The sequence below is a fragment of the Zingiber officinale genome, chromosome 3B (genome assembly GCF_018446385.1).
Source record: "Zingiber officinale cultivar Zhangliang chromosome 3B, Zo_v1.1, whole genome shotgun sequence".
Taxonomy (NCBI): Eukaryota; Viridiplantae; Streptophyta; class Magnoliopsida; order Zingiberales; family Zingiberaceae; genus Zingiber; species Zingiber officinale.
Genome location: NC_055991.1, coordinates 985,542 through 1,000,687, shown reverse-complemented (window position 1 = coordinate 1,000,687; position 15,146 = coordinate 985,542). Strand labels below are relative to the sequence as shown.

The 15,146-nt window shown below is 31.2% G+C and overlaps 1 protein-coding gene across 1 annotated transcript; it reads right to left on the bottom strand.

Moving 5' to 3' along the window:
- Window positions 1–4,853: 4,853 nt before the first annotated feature.
- LOC122055392 (CCR4-NOT transcription complex subunit 9-like) lies at window positions 4,854–13,023 on the bottom strand. The gene is made up of 9 exons (XM_042616813.1): window positions 12,681–13,023; window positions 10,809–10,880; window positions 10,286–10,375; window positions 9,378–9,420; window positions 8,157–8,263; window positions 5,992–6,087; window positions 5,467–5,657; window positions 5,316–5,385; window positions 4,854–5,208 (listed from the first exon to the last, which is right to left on the bottom strand). The coding sequence occupies exons 1-9, from the start codon at window positions 12,891–12,893 to the stop codon at window positions 5,098–5,100; spliced, it is 993 nt and encodes a 330-aa protein (XP_042472747.1). The 5' UTR covers window positions 12,894–13,023; the 3' UTR covers window positions 4,854–5,097.
- Between the last annotated feature and the right edge of the window lie 2,123 nt (window positions 13,024–15,146).

Genomic DNA, 15,146 nt, shown 5'->3' with positions numbered 1-15,146 from the left:
TTAAGACGGAATGCCCACTTAGAGCCTACAACATTCATGGAGGGAGTGCGCAGAACTAGGCTCCATGTTCCATTGCGGAGAAGTGCATCAAATTCTGTAGCCATTGCACTACGCCAATTTGGATCTTTGTTCGCTTGTGTAAAACAAGTTGGTTCAATAGATTTTGAAGAAACGACTAGAGCTCGTGGAAGGGGATGTCGAGTTGTCATTGGTGGGCAACGTGCATAGATGTCACTTAAGGGAAGCATGTGACGAGGATCATTATCATCTGAATCACTTGTTGATGGTGACGAGGAAGTAGATTGACATGGTGTTTTAGATGATGGATTTGTATTATCTGAGTATCCAGAACTATAGAGCATATTATCTTTGATCGACGATGCTTCCAAGGTTGGACACAGAATAAGTTTCATAACATTGTTCCTTTCATCATTATGCACTGCTCTCAATGGAGTAGCCATTTGGGTTGATTCTGATGACCTAGGAGAATTTGTGGAAAGTTTTGGAGCAGTTCCTTGGATGTCATTTCCTCTTGCACCTCCCATGGGTTTAATTGGATAAACAACCTGTTGTAATTCAGATGCTATATTAGGTGGTGTCAAGAAGGTACCACCATTTGAAGATGAAGTTGTTGTGGAGGCTGCAAAAGAAAATAGAGATTCATCAAAAATAACATGCCGAGAAATATATATGCGTCCTGTCGGTATATGTAGACAACGGAAAATTACAATTTCCTAATTACAGTTTTCTACTTTTTACTACCATGACTTTCATAATGAATGGAAAATTACACATGCTCTACAGCGGGTTGATTTGGTTGGTCATACTAAATTTTCAGTACTATATCGATAAATATTTTTTTTATACTGAAATTTCAAAATGGTATACAATTTCATATGAATAATTCAATACACCAGCCCTAGTATCATTTGTGTTCAACTTGATATGAAATAAATCATCAAAATGACATACAAACTGCTTCAATTTGAATGGAAATCAACAATTATAAATACTTTTTGAGGTGCATTGGTAAAGAAATTATCTGCAAAAACTATGTCTCGAGAAAAATATGCTCTTGATATGCCATATAGACTACAATAGAGGGAAAGTGAAAGGATGAATGATAGAGCGAGAATGATTTAGGGGTGAGGGGGTTTATGTACAGATTACACGTACGTCGAAAGCATTGAAAATGTCATATTCAACCATCCTAAATTCTTCATTCTCCATGGCTTGCAGAAAGTCTCGGAAAGAATACCTTGAGAAAAGTGATCTAGCTTTCTCGTCTCTCGCCGGATGCAAGCCGTGAATATATATATCGGTGGAAATAAGTAATTTCAGAAATCATTCACATTATTTATTATGATTTCTTAACCACATAGTTTCTCCATACACAAAATTTATTTGGTGATCCAGCGAATGATTTTTCCATGAAATATGCGGCCTCGAGAAAAGTTTAGGGGTGAACAAAAATTCGGTTAAACTAAATTAACCAATCAAATTTAAAAGTTCGGTTAGGTTACCTTAAAAATTTATTTTTTTAAAAAAATATATTGATTATTTCAAATAATTCAGTTGGATTTCGATTTTAAAATTTTAAATTCAGTTAAACTGAATAAATCGATATTATCAATTAACTCAATATTAATTTTTGAAAACTAATACCATAGGTTGATTTTTTTTTAAATTCAGTTGCACTATGATATTGGTTTTTCAAAAAACCAACATCATAATTTATTTTTCAATAACCAGTGTTAGTTTTCAAAAAAATTAATACCATAGTTTGGTTAATTTTATTTTTACCACATTAACTACATTATATTAGGTCGGTGTATTATATTTTTATTAAAATTTTTAATCAGTTCGATTAATTTAAAATTTTTTATTTTTTGAATTTTTTATTAATTTAATTCGATCTAATTTTAACGAAATATTCCTAAGTTGCTATCGATTGACCATATAGCCAACTCCATATAACTAACACGTCAACAGAATGAGGGATAGAGGAAGACTTATTAGAAGTGATGGATAAAAGGGTTTTTAAAGGAAAATGTGGTTCATGACAAGACGGAGAAGAAAAAGTTTATTGATAAATAAAAAAATAATTAAGAAAAAATCTGTTTGAACCTCCGACCTAAATCCTATACTCACGAGGTCTTGTTGAGTTAAATATATTATATTAATTATTACTCTAGTAGAAAAATAAATGTTACCGAAATAAGAATACAAGGATTAGATCAATTAAAATTGAACCAAACTAATTAAAATTATTTTTTAATTAACCGAATAGAAAGTGTGCTGATTTTTAAAATTCAATACAGGTTCGATTGAAAAAAACATCACTAGTGCATGCACTACTCGATTCTCTTCATTCTCCATGATTTGGAGAAAGTGTTGGAAAGAATACCTTGAAAATAGTGATGTAGCTCTTCTCATCTCTTGTCGAATACCAGTATATCGGTGGCAATAAGATTTTAGAAATCATTCATATTATTTATTATGATTTCTTAACCACATAGTTTTTTCATTCACAAATCTATTTGGTGATCCAGTGAATGATTTTTTCATGAAATATACAACCTCGAGGAAAATTTAGGGGTGAACAAAAATATTCAGTTAAACTAAATTAACCAATCAAATTTAAAAGTTTGGTTAGGTTACTTCAAAATTTTAATTTTTTTTTAAAGAAAAAGATTATTTCAGATATTTCAATTTCATTTCGATTTTAAAATTTCAAATTCGGTTAAATTAAATAAATCGATATTATCAATAAATCAATATTGATTTTTGAAAACTAATACCATAGTCTGATATTTTCAATCAAACATTGCACCACTATGATATTGGATTTTCAAAATAACCAACATCATAACTTAATTTTAAATAATCAGTGCACTAGTGCTATTTTTTCAATTGAACGGTGTTAGTTTTAAAAAAAAAAAAATTAATACCATAGTTTGGTTAATTACCATATTAACTAATATTATATTAGGTCGATTTATTATAATTTTATTAAAAAATTTAATCGATTAATTTAAAAAATTTTATTTTTTAAATTTTTTTATTAATTTAATTCGGTCCAATTTTAACCAAATACTCATAAATTTGCTACCGATTTACCATATGCCAACTTCATATAGTTGACAAGTTAACAGGATGATGGATAGAGGGAGACTGACTAGAAGTGATGGGCAAAGGAGTTTTTACAAGTAAAATGCGGTCCAAAACAGGATCAAGAAGAAAAAGAGATGGCTTGAACCTCCAACCTAAATCCTAACCTCAGGAGGTCTTGTTGAGTTAAATATATTATATTAATTATTACTTATGTCAAAATGTAGGAAAATAAATGTTACGGAATACAAAGATTAGATAATTAAAATTGAATCAAACTAATTAAAATTATTTTTTTAATTAACCGAATCGAACTGTGCTGATTTTTAAAATTCAATACAGGTTCGGTTGAAAAAAACATCACTAGTGCACAGTGCACTAATTGTTAAAAAATGGTGCCGGTTTTTTTTAAAAAAAAAATCTACAAAAAAAAATAAAAAATAGTACCGGTTTATAATATTAATTTTTTGATTTAATTATTTCAAAACTGAACAACATTATTTGAAATAATTAATTTTAAAAAAATAAATTTACGAAATTACCGAACTAAACACTTGATCGGTTCAATTATTCACCTCAAGAAATTTAGGTTTTACTAATCCATGTTGTAGGATCTATCTTGGGTTCGATATGATTTGATCTAATCAGATTTGGTCTAGATAGGATCGGTCCATAGCAAATCGGCAGCGTGCGTTTGGTCGGAAGATGCTCGCACCCTTCACTAGCCCTCACGTGGTCAAATATAATCTGATAGCGTTTAGATGGTTCCTTAGCCGATGGGACACCGGGCGAGCACGTGGTGGGAGATCGGATTAATAGGCAGCCACCGACTGTATTGAGTCGTCACGACGGACGATTCGATGGAGCGAGTTCTACAAATTGCCAGGCGAGTTGGACGAGTGGATATTGATTGAGTTGATGACCGAGTCTGGTAGAAATTTATAGTAGTTTTGAGGAATTTAGAGATCAGAATCAAATATTAAAATATTGTAGAAATATTTTATTTCAAGTCTTTTATTTTTTCTAAAGCTTTGTAAATCACCCTATTTAGTAGTTAAAGATAGAAATACCTACTGCTTTTCTGTTTCTTAATACATTCGACTCGTTATTATTAATTTCATTAAGCAATTTAGGCTAAAAAAACCATAAATTAGAATTTTTTTTCTTAAATTTTCAAATTGATATTTTGAAAAGGAGGTAAAAAAAAATGAACATTTTGATAATTTCAATATATTCGTTGACTCTAAACTTCAAATTTTAAGAATTAATACATGGCTTTATTTATTTAAGAATGAAACATTATAAGAGGATTCGTTATTACTATTCTATTAAAAAATATCCTAAATTTAAAAATAATTAACATATAACTTTTAGAAGTTATGCTATTTTTCATATAAAAAAAATATTTTTATACATTTTCATCAAAAACAAAAAATAAAAAAAAACACCCACAATATTTTGTGTTGTTTAAATGGAAGAAAGCTTTTAAAAAATTTGATACAACAGTGGAAAAGTAAACCTTGATACAACAGTGGAAAAGTAAACCTCGATGCAACAATAAAATTAATAAGTTCATGTGACCAAAAAGATCACGAATTTAAATCCTGAAAATAATCTCTTGTAAAAGGAAAAGTAAAACTACATACAATATGTCCTTTTCCGATACCTCATGCATTTCCGATACCTCATGCCTCTCATGTCGGGAACTTCATGTACTGAATTATCTTTTTTTTTAACAATTGAAATTAATATTATTTTATTTCAATTATATTATTTACTCAAACTCAAAATCGTATACATGCTCTACAGCAGAAAGAGTCTCTGCATCATTTGACAACGTAGGAGCAAAAACAAATGAAAACACGCTGCTTGGCAGCTTCCTTCTTGTGGTAAGACACAACACGATTCAAAATAAGTTAGGAATCTACAACAATTCGAAGATCTCTAAAACAACCCTAGTGCCTAGGAAAATAGTGGTGAAATCCACTAGTTGCCCATTAAATGCTCGAGCCCTCCGGGCTGAAGAGCTGCCACTAGTGTTCCATTGGACACATTGTGCAGTAATTGTGTAAGCCAACGGCGGGTTGCTGGGTCATCCTGCAAATATCGCGACTGTTAACTTAATTTGCTCATCAACGGGCAAGTGCTTTCGCGGGATATCTAACCATTCGATCGAATTTAGTAACTAGAGAAATAGCATTTACCCGAAGACAATTGTTGAATGTTCCGTCTTTCAGCATCTCCGGGAGACATCCGCGCAAAGCTCCGCATGCCCTGCGAATAAAGGGCACAAAGATATAGAGAAACAGGCCGCGGTATTAAATAGGATTATGAGCTACTGATTTGTAAACACACCTTTGATTATCTGACAGCCTTAGGTAACATCTGATTATATGCTTAAGTAACCTTGGAGATGGTTGCTCAGCCAGCGACACAACCATGTTGCCTAAGACACTACCTACAGCAAAGAACCGCTCTGCGGTGGCACATATATACCGCAGGCCCACATCGTCCAATAATATCTTCTGAACAATGAAAGTAGCCACCTAGAAAAAGATGGATGTATAAATTAATTATCCCAGAGAAGATAAAATATTTTTTTTTAACTGATAAATGCCCCCAAGGCAATATAACAAACATCAAAGTTTAGAAACAAGTCCAAAACTGTATCAGTCTAAGAATTTAGATTCATCCGAATTACTAGGAACAATCCTATATTGTTTAAGTTAGATTCTATACAAAGATGACAGCATTAGGTGACACAAGCAAAAGATAAAATCAACTAAGCATACACATTCCATTTGGCAATTGTTATCGTTGCAAGAAATTAATGTAAATTCCAAAAGCATGGATGTGAAAATGGAATTGTATATCACGCACGGTTTTAGAAAGTTCACTCCCCATCTCCATGGTGCGTAGACACAAAGGAATTATTTCTGTCTGGAGAAGAAAGCTGATGACCTCAGTATCGTCAACCTACAAAGTTAAGAAAATTCATGCTTGTAATTTGTTATTTGAAATAAGAGAATAATATATTATTAAAGGGGGGAAATCACTAACAATAAGAAGATAACAGATATTCACCTATTTAGGGACAAAATGATATAATGTGTGATCAATAAACTAAATTTCCTATCCTGTCAGAAAAACTATCCCACGAGCACCTGTGGATTTCAGATAATTCAGCATTTTTTGCTGATGCTTTTGGATGCACGGCTCTGATCATTAAATTTACTTTTGTTTTCCAGAAATGTGTTCCCTTTGTCAAGCTTTCATGCCTAGTTCTCAATCAAGTTTACAAAATTTCATAATGAAACTGATGGAGACAAATAGCAAACTCCATTAAGGGTGCGTTTGGTTCAAGTTATCATGTATAATCTTGGTTATGTGATTACCAGGTAATCACATAACCAAGGTTATGGGGAATAAAACATAACCAAATGTTGTTTGGTTCAATCTAAATAATGCAACAAAAATATGTTTGTTTGAAGGTTTTAATGAATAACCTAGTTTAGTATTTTATTAGATTATCCTTAGTTACAAAACCAATAATAATAATAATATTATTATTATTATTATTATTATTATTATTATTTAAAACTCTATTATATTTTACTATATTTTCACGTTTTTTTAATTTTTAATGGTTTTTTTATTTTGTTTTTTTATGTTTTTAATTTTTTAATTTTTAAAGTTTCTTTTTATTTTTTTATTTATTTTTTAGGTTTTTTAATTTTTTTAGGGGTTTTTACATTTTTCTATTTTTATTTTTTTTAATGTTTTTTAACATTTTTTTATTATTTTTTACTTTTTAAAATTTTTATGTTTTTTAAAATTTTTTATTTTTTTTAATTTTTTTAATTTTTTTAATGTTTTTCTTTTTTTTTATTTTTTTGTATTTTTTAAATTTTTTTAATATTTTTCCTATTTTTTTATTTTTCCCTTTTTTTAAAATTTTTAAAAAAATTTTACGTTTTTTTTTTATTTTTTTATTTTTTATATTTTTCATTTTTTCTTTACATTTTACTTTTTTTCCCATTTTTCTTTTATCCGAGGGTATTTTGGGTAAAAAAAATTCGATAACCCCGAAATCAAGAAAAACTTCAGTTTTCCGATGTTTTCCGATTCCTGATTGCATGCCCCTTTTGCTGACGTGTCGGACATGGAACATTACTCGAGAATCATCGATTACCTAAATCAAATAGGATTTTTGTTGATAACCTTGGATGGATAACCAAGGTTATCAAGGATAACCCCAACCAAACGCACCCTAAAGGTCTATAAATGTAGAAATAAAGATTCTAAAACTCCACTATTAATTTAACATGTCTTGGAAGATAATAAATCTACTTGGGAAATGATATATAAAGTTCATCAATTCCAAAAGGTTGAAGTCAAAAGCCAACATTAAATGAGCATTAAATGTCCAATAATTCCAATATGCTTTAATTTCGCATGCTTGGTAAATTGTAGCACATTTAAGAGTTTTTTTATGTTTCCTATGTGTCTTTATGAGTCCTTTGTGTTTTCAATAAGTCCATCTAATAGCATATGTTGCTTGAGTCCTTTGTAAGTGCTAGTATAAATATGTGTACCGCTAGAACATGGAATAGATATCAAAGTTTTGAGAGTTCTCTTAAGTTGTGTGATACAATCTCCCTATGGTGTGATATTTAGGAACCCTTAGGTGTGATACCTAAGTTTCTACATTCCCTTTACCACTTCATTCCATATTTCTACTCCCAAACCACCCAACCCTCAATCTTTGCTTGTGCTACATCAGAAACCTCCTTCTGTAGTCCAATGACCCAAATTCATCAATTTGTCCAACTTATTTGTTGAATCCTATTGATTTCTATCAAGACTGCAAAGGTAGCCACGTAATAAGGTTGATTAAAATTCAAATCTGAGGCACTAATTTGGCTGTAAATGCAAATATTGATTTTCATTACAATTTTGACCAAGAAGGAACTAGATATGAAAGTGAGAACTGCATTATCCAACATGTAAGAAGTTATAGTAAAAGAGTTCAGGAAATTTATAACCTTGACAAGAGCTCCAATAACCCCTAAGCTGGTAAGCCTCAAATACTCAAATGGCCTTGTTTTACTAGTCGTATTCAAAAATGGATAAAGATAAAGAGGAATATGTGCTGTCAAAAAATGAGCATGTCAAAACACAGAAAAATAAAAAGGAAACAATTGTGGTCATTAATAACAACAAGACAAGACTTAAAAAAATGGTTTTAAATGACAATACCATAGGTTCATAGTTCATAGAATGTGGCCCCCACGGGTTAGTGCAGTTGGTACTTGCATATTTATATTTTCCCTTTCATTTTAAATTTGGATGTTCAGAAACAAGAAAAACCTATTTGGTGAACTATGGGTACAAAAGCTACGACTAATCAAAAGACGATGGAGGAATAGAATTACAATTGGTATATATTTTAGTATTTCAAATCCCATTGTTGAGTAGGATGACCATTTTAATATTTTACTTGAGTATTTGGCTCAAAGTGTTGCTTCATTGACGATAGCTTAGAAAGCCAAGGCCAAGGCCAAGCAATTGTTGTTCTTGGACACTGAGTGAGAAGCATTTCCTAAATCTTCTTGCGCATAAAGTGTTCATGACAGCAGAAGTATCCTAACAAATCTGGTATTCCACTCAAAGGTCTTCCTCTCCTTTAATTTGAGCTGGTCACCATGCACAGATTGAAGGAGCAGGATTTATCTTGGTAGAGATTCATTAACATTTCACTGGCAATCTTACTCAAGTACTCCCAGGCTTAAGCCCATTTTGTAGGTAAAATACCAATCAAATCCACAAAGAAAGCATTGAATTGTATATAATCATCAATTTTACATAAACATAAAGCATAACAAGATTCTATACATATCAGAAACAATCAGATTGATACCCGCCAAGCTTTTCAGAAAATGATATGTTAAAATTTGAACATTGAATGAGAAATGAATCTGAAATCTAATCTCACTTCTTGCTATGATTGAACTAGGAGGTAAACTAAAGTGGTAGCATTGGACGATTTCAATTGATTGTGCAAGTTAGTAAAAAATAACAACTAAAAACATGTAACAAAGATTTTCATAAGTTTAACCAATATGATAAAAGAAGTCAAAGGTGTATATTCTACCAAGAAAATGCAAAATAAAACTCTAGATGTAGAAACAATGTAAGAAATTCTCATGACAAAAATCAAACTTGCACATTAAGAATGGAAAACTTCATGTTAATAAGCCACTTACCATTCAGAAAAAGAATCCGTGTATCTGGATGTGATGCAACACACTGGAAATTATGGCCAAAAAAAAAATAAGAGATCCGATTTCAGCAATAACAAAGTACTAAAGGAAATTAATGCTTATGTAATATCATATTAACCAACTTGTACAAAACAAATAAATCTTCAGCTCAAGGATTATACATTGTACATATCCGCATGCACTGGAGCATTTATCAATTGTGAAATAAATTCCACAACTTTACAAAGAAATGCTTATAAAAATCCATCGCTTCTAAAAGTTTGTATTGCAATGGCAAAGTTTGAAACCCTTCATTTGTTTTGGTGTGGGTGCAAGGGGAATGAATGATTGGAGTGAAATAACAAAACTGGTATGTAAAAAATATCTGCATAAAGATTTTGATATTTAATAATCAGCATGTGACAAAATGTCAAACAAAGAGATAAAAATTCAAAAGAGCACTTCATATATTTCCATTACAATTCCATCCATCCCAGTCTCTTACTCCAGAATATACCAAGTAGGCATTAGAATATTAGATCTTCTAAAATAGACATGTCCGGCCATAATCTTTAATCTGAATGTTACAAAGCAGTTTTCATTTTCTAGAAAAAATGTATATACAAAAGATTCTATGATATATAGCAGCCTGTACCAGTAAAAGCACAAGATGATAGGATTTTGACAACTAAACTATAGTGCAGATGCCCATGGGCATGGATTTAGTTCCATCACCACAAACTCATGTCAATAATCATAATAAAAAATATAAATCATAACAAAGAGCATACTTTGACAAAATAATGATTATGATGTAGAAAAATGATCTCAGGAAAAAGTTGCAATCCCAGTCCATTTTTTTAACAGATTTCAAACAACAGATTTGATGAAGATATGAGTGAACAACTGACCTGGAGAAGAGCAAGGGCATTACACACTCGATTTGAAGCTACTGGTGACAATGTTGGGGGTGAAAGTGCAGGATATATTGAAACTATCTCCTGCAAAGAATTGAAAATCTATCATAGAATACAAATCAAATTAGAGCAATAACTAGAAATTGAATTGGAAAAAAATCTACATAAAGAATAGGATACTATTTGAACATGCACTTATGTAGTACTTAGACTTAAAATTCAATAGTGATATATCTCCATTCATAATCTTATACTAAAAATACAACATGACTCAGTGGAAGTACCTAACAAACTAGTTCTCTTTAGACAACAAAGCAATTGTATATTGCATAACTCTATGCAACTAGAAATATGTGAATGGATGGCAGATGATATAGTAATACAACAACACTAGTATTCGATTAAATTGACATTAAACATCTGACAAGCAATTTTAACCACCAAAAAAAGTAACTTACATAAATGAGAATTTGCATTTTAAGTTTTTAACATTTTAAAATGAGGTCAATATATATACCTGAAGAAGTACTGCAATAGTGCCAAAAGAATGCCACAACAAAGGAGCCAAGTCTTGAAATATATCCCTTTTCTGAAAGGAAAAAAGAATCAAGAGGATACTGTTTATTTTGCTTATAGGAGAAACAAACTCACATTTAAAATAAGTATAGGCCAGAGAAATCAATAACAAAATGCTTTAAGATCACCTAAAATGTTTCAACAATGTCTGAAAAAAGACACGAGTAACCATTCAAAAAAAAAAAAAAACTCCTGTAGGAGAATATCACAGAAGATGACAACTTTGTGAAGCATATCCTCCTTACAAAGAATATATGGGCACATGCACTTGGATAACATAGACACAAGTCATAGGAAAAGTTCCATAAATTTTAAAGCAGTTTCAACAACATAATTCTAATCTGAGAAAATCAGAAAAGTCCCACAAACTGGCGTCCAGACAGATCATTAATAAATAAGAAAATCTAAAATTTGAATGTGCTATTATATTAAATAGGTCTCAAAAGGCATGAAAATGTAAGTTTGAACTGAAGATTGTTAGAAAAGTTAAGTTCTAAATCCTTTCAAAAATAAACTATAATGTTTCCTCTTAAAAGTTTTAACATAGATTCGGGAAAATAATTCTGGTTTATATTTTCTTGTTCATGGTGCAAAAATGGATAATTTGTGCCAAGAATACAGGACACAAGACTGCTTCAAAGAAAGTACAAAATTGAAGATTGATTTTTATCTACAGGACTTCTTCTGTCAAAAATTAGAATATTTTAGAATACCGGACACAAGTCTACCCATGGCATGTGTGTTATGCAATGGGTAGACTGTACAACACCTGCATGAATTTTTTTAAAACCATAATTTCAAGTAAAAACCTATAGTTCCATGATAACTAGCTTCTACAAGGATCATTAATGAAAAAAACAGCTAAAATTAGAATGAACAGCTAAAATTATAACAAATAGGCTTAGGTTAAAACCTAATATTGTTAGAAGAAAAAAAAACCTTCTGAATCCTTCCATAAATAAAGGCTAATTTAGTGCCTAATCATGCAGTAGGAAACCACATCAAATATAACATATGTCCTCCACACGTGGTCAGCTAGACAGGACCCCAAAACCATTGTATGATATTTTTTTGTCATCAAAGTTAGTTCTTGTGGTTGTGAATCACGTTTATAAGTGCATATTTTGATGTGGTAACTTTTAGGTGTTAATTTGACACTTGTATGTCATGTGTTTATCTACATGAAGCATTCTACATTGTTAATTAGGTAGCTATATATTTTACATTTTAGCTTCTTATGTGAAATTATTGATTAGATATGTTTATCTCCATACCTTATCAAATATATGTTAAGAATTTTGTAATATCAATCAAAATCTTTTGTGCATGTTTTAGTATGAACCATATATGCCCCTGCATGTGTCCATGTTTACAATCGATCAACTGCATACAAAATTCACAATTTTTCTAAAACCTTGATTCCAAGCATTAAAACCGTCCTAGACCACTTCACCGAGAATTCACCATTTCCTTTCTAGTAGCTGTAAATACTTCCTACCATACCCTATTCCATAATCCAACAAAGCAATTATTAGCAACATACCGTTAGCCATTCTTTGCACCAAGTCATAGCAAAGTAATTTTTTTCCTCGATCATACTTACAATATCAAAGTAATCTACAGATCACGCAACGTACTCGGACAAGTGCAGTCCAAATTAGCACAAAAACTACTACGATTAAGAAACCATCTTGCTTTCGGGAAAAAACACATTTTTCCCTACATAAGCCGAACAAAATCTCAATCAGTAACCTTGGCCTGCCGATCCAAGTAACACGCCTTCGCCGCAAACGGAGATCGGAGCGAAGCGTACCTTGGAAAGGTCAAGGAGAGCGTTCTCCCTGAGTTCGGCATCGCAGAGGTCCAACACGAGCTGTTCCGCCGATGCAATCTTGCGGTCCTTGGTGGGCTGGCTGGAGGCGGCGGCGGCTGCAGGGGAGGGCGGCGCGGCGGCGGGGGAGGGCGGGGCGGCCCCTCCGCCGAACGAAGCTCCACCAAGGGAGAGCGTAGGTGGTAGATTCGCCATTCTCGGAGCTGCTATTCTTCCACTGCCACGCCCCGGGAGCGAGCAGAGGAAAAAGGGGGAGAACGCAGCACGAAGAATAGGTTTTAGTAACGCCCTTTTACTTTGAACTTCTCACTAAGGACCTTGTATATACACACATTTTTTGGCAAATTTAATGATAAATAATATTAAAAGGATTTTTTATTAAATAGTTTCAGTTATATGTGCATTAAATTTTTATTGTATATTTAATTTGCATTAAATAAATAAATAAACAAGATTACAATTTATGCTTTAACTTTAAAATAGTTTCGGTCATACGTGCATTAAATTTTATTGTATATTTAATTTATATTAATTATATAAATAACAAACAAGGTCAAGAAATATTTGTTATACTTAGAAAGATTGAGGTGGCATTTGGTTCTCTCTTATAAATCAAAATAGAAATAAGTATTATAGTATTGTGGAATGAAAATTGGTATGAGCTTAAATATCATTTTTAAAAATAATATTTGGTTAGTTGAATATTTGTAATCGGAATGAATTTAAATTTTTCCTTTTTTACCCTTAGAGAAAAATAAGAGAAAAAATTAGATGAAAAAGGAAGTTAAATGTGAGAGAAACATATGATGAGAGAGAAAGCATGATAAGAGAGAAAGTGTGATAAGAAAAAATGAAAAGAGAAAAATGTGATGAGAGAAAATGAGGAGAGAGAGAACATGATAAGAGAGATTGAGAAGAGAAAGTGTGCTGAGAGAGAAAGAGTGATAAGAAAAAAATGAAAAGAGAGAAAGTGTGATGAAAGAAAATGAGAAATTGAGGAAAGAGAAAGTATGATGAGAAAGTGTGATAAGAGAAAATATGTGATGGGAAAAAATGAAAAGAGAGAAAGTATGATGAGAGAAAATGAGGAGAGAGTGTGTGATGGAAGAGAATGAAGAGAAAGTGTGATGAAAGAAAATGTGGAGAGAGTATGGTAGAAGAGATTGAGAAGAGAAAAAGTACGATAAGAAAAATAAGGATAGAATGAAGAGAGAGAAAATGAGGAGAGAGATTGTGTGATGAGATAAAGAATATGTTGCAAAAAGGTAGAACCGCCACCTTAGCGGCCCCCTGGGTCCGACCCCACAGATATCCAAAGGAGGTAATTCACGGTTAAGCTGTGGGATAAAGAATATGTGATAAGAGAAATTGAGGAGAAAGAAAGTAGGTTGAGAGAGAAAGTGATATATAAAATGAGAAGAGAGAAAATATGAAGAGAAAGAACAAGGAAAGAGAGAGTGAAATGAAATAAAAATTGAACAAATATACTAAGAATATTTTCATCGAAAACTTAATTCTCATTCATATTTCATCAAAACCCAAGGGAAAGGGTGAGTTTCATCCATAACTAAATTTTTAGATTTCATTCTAAAATTTTAATTTCATTCCCATCAACCAAACATAAAATTTGAGAATAAATTTATTCCCTCATTTCCAAACTCCTAAACCAAACGCCACCTAAAAATGTTGGCAATAAAAAATCTAATATTATTAGGGGTGTAATCGAACCGAGCCGAACTCTTGGATGTTTGAGTTTGACTAGTTTATAATCGATCCGACCTCAAGCTTTATTTAACGAATATATTAATGGCTTACGAGCTTATTCGAATTTTTATCGAGCCTAAATGAACTTAATAAATATAAATTATAAATTTAAATATTCATTAAAAATTAAATTATATATTTTAAAAAATTATAATATTCTTGTTAAAATTTATAATTTTATTCTAATAAATAAATTTAATATATTTGTCTATATTTTTCATAAGTAGAGTGTAAAATTTATAAATTCAATATCAAAACTATTATTTTTTTTTATTTAAAAAATGATTTATGAACTTAACGAACATATGCACGAACTAACGAACTGAATATTGTAAAACTTGAACTTGATTTGTTTATCTTAACGAGCCTCATACTCAAACGAACTCAACCGAACTTTTATCTAATCGAGTTTCGAATAACTCATAAATAATTTGACTCATTTATACCTCTAAATATTATATAATTTCTATAAATTTATCATAACTAAAGATGATGTCTAAAGTCTAGTATTCTTTAATTTCTATAAATTTATCCTCACTGCGGATGATGTCTAAAGTCTAATATTCTTTAATTTCTATAAATTTATCCTAACTGAATGTTCTATATAAAAATTCTCAAACAATCAAATAAATGAACTAAACTCAAACCTAGTTTCAACCAAACTAAAACTCAAAAGAAATCAAA

What these genes read in the sequence shown, in the direction of transcription:
- LOC122055392 (XM_042616813.1), bottom strand. Translation starts at nt 12,893, where the DNA reads ATGGCGAATCTACCACCTACGCTCTCCCTTGGTGGAGCTTCGTTCGGC. An exon ending in GGAGTGAACTTTCTAAAACC is followed by an intron (nt 5,658 to 5,991) that starts GTGCGTGATATA and finishes ATCTTTTTCTAG; the next exon opens with GTGGCTACTTTCATTGTTCA. An exon ending in CATTCAACAATTGTCTTCGG is followed by an intron (nt 5,209 to 5,315) that starts GTAAATGCTATT and finishes CGATATTTGCAG; the next exon opens with GATGACCCAGCAACCCGCCG.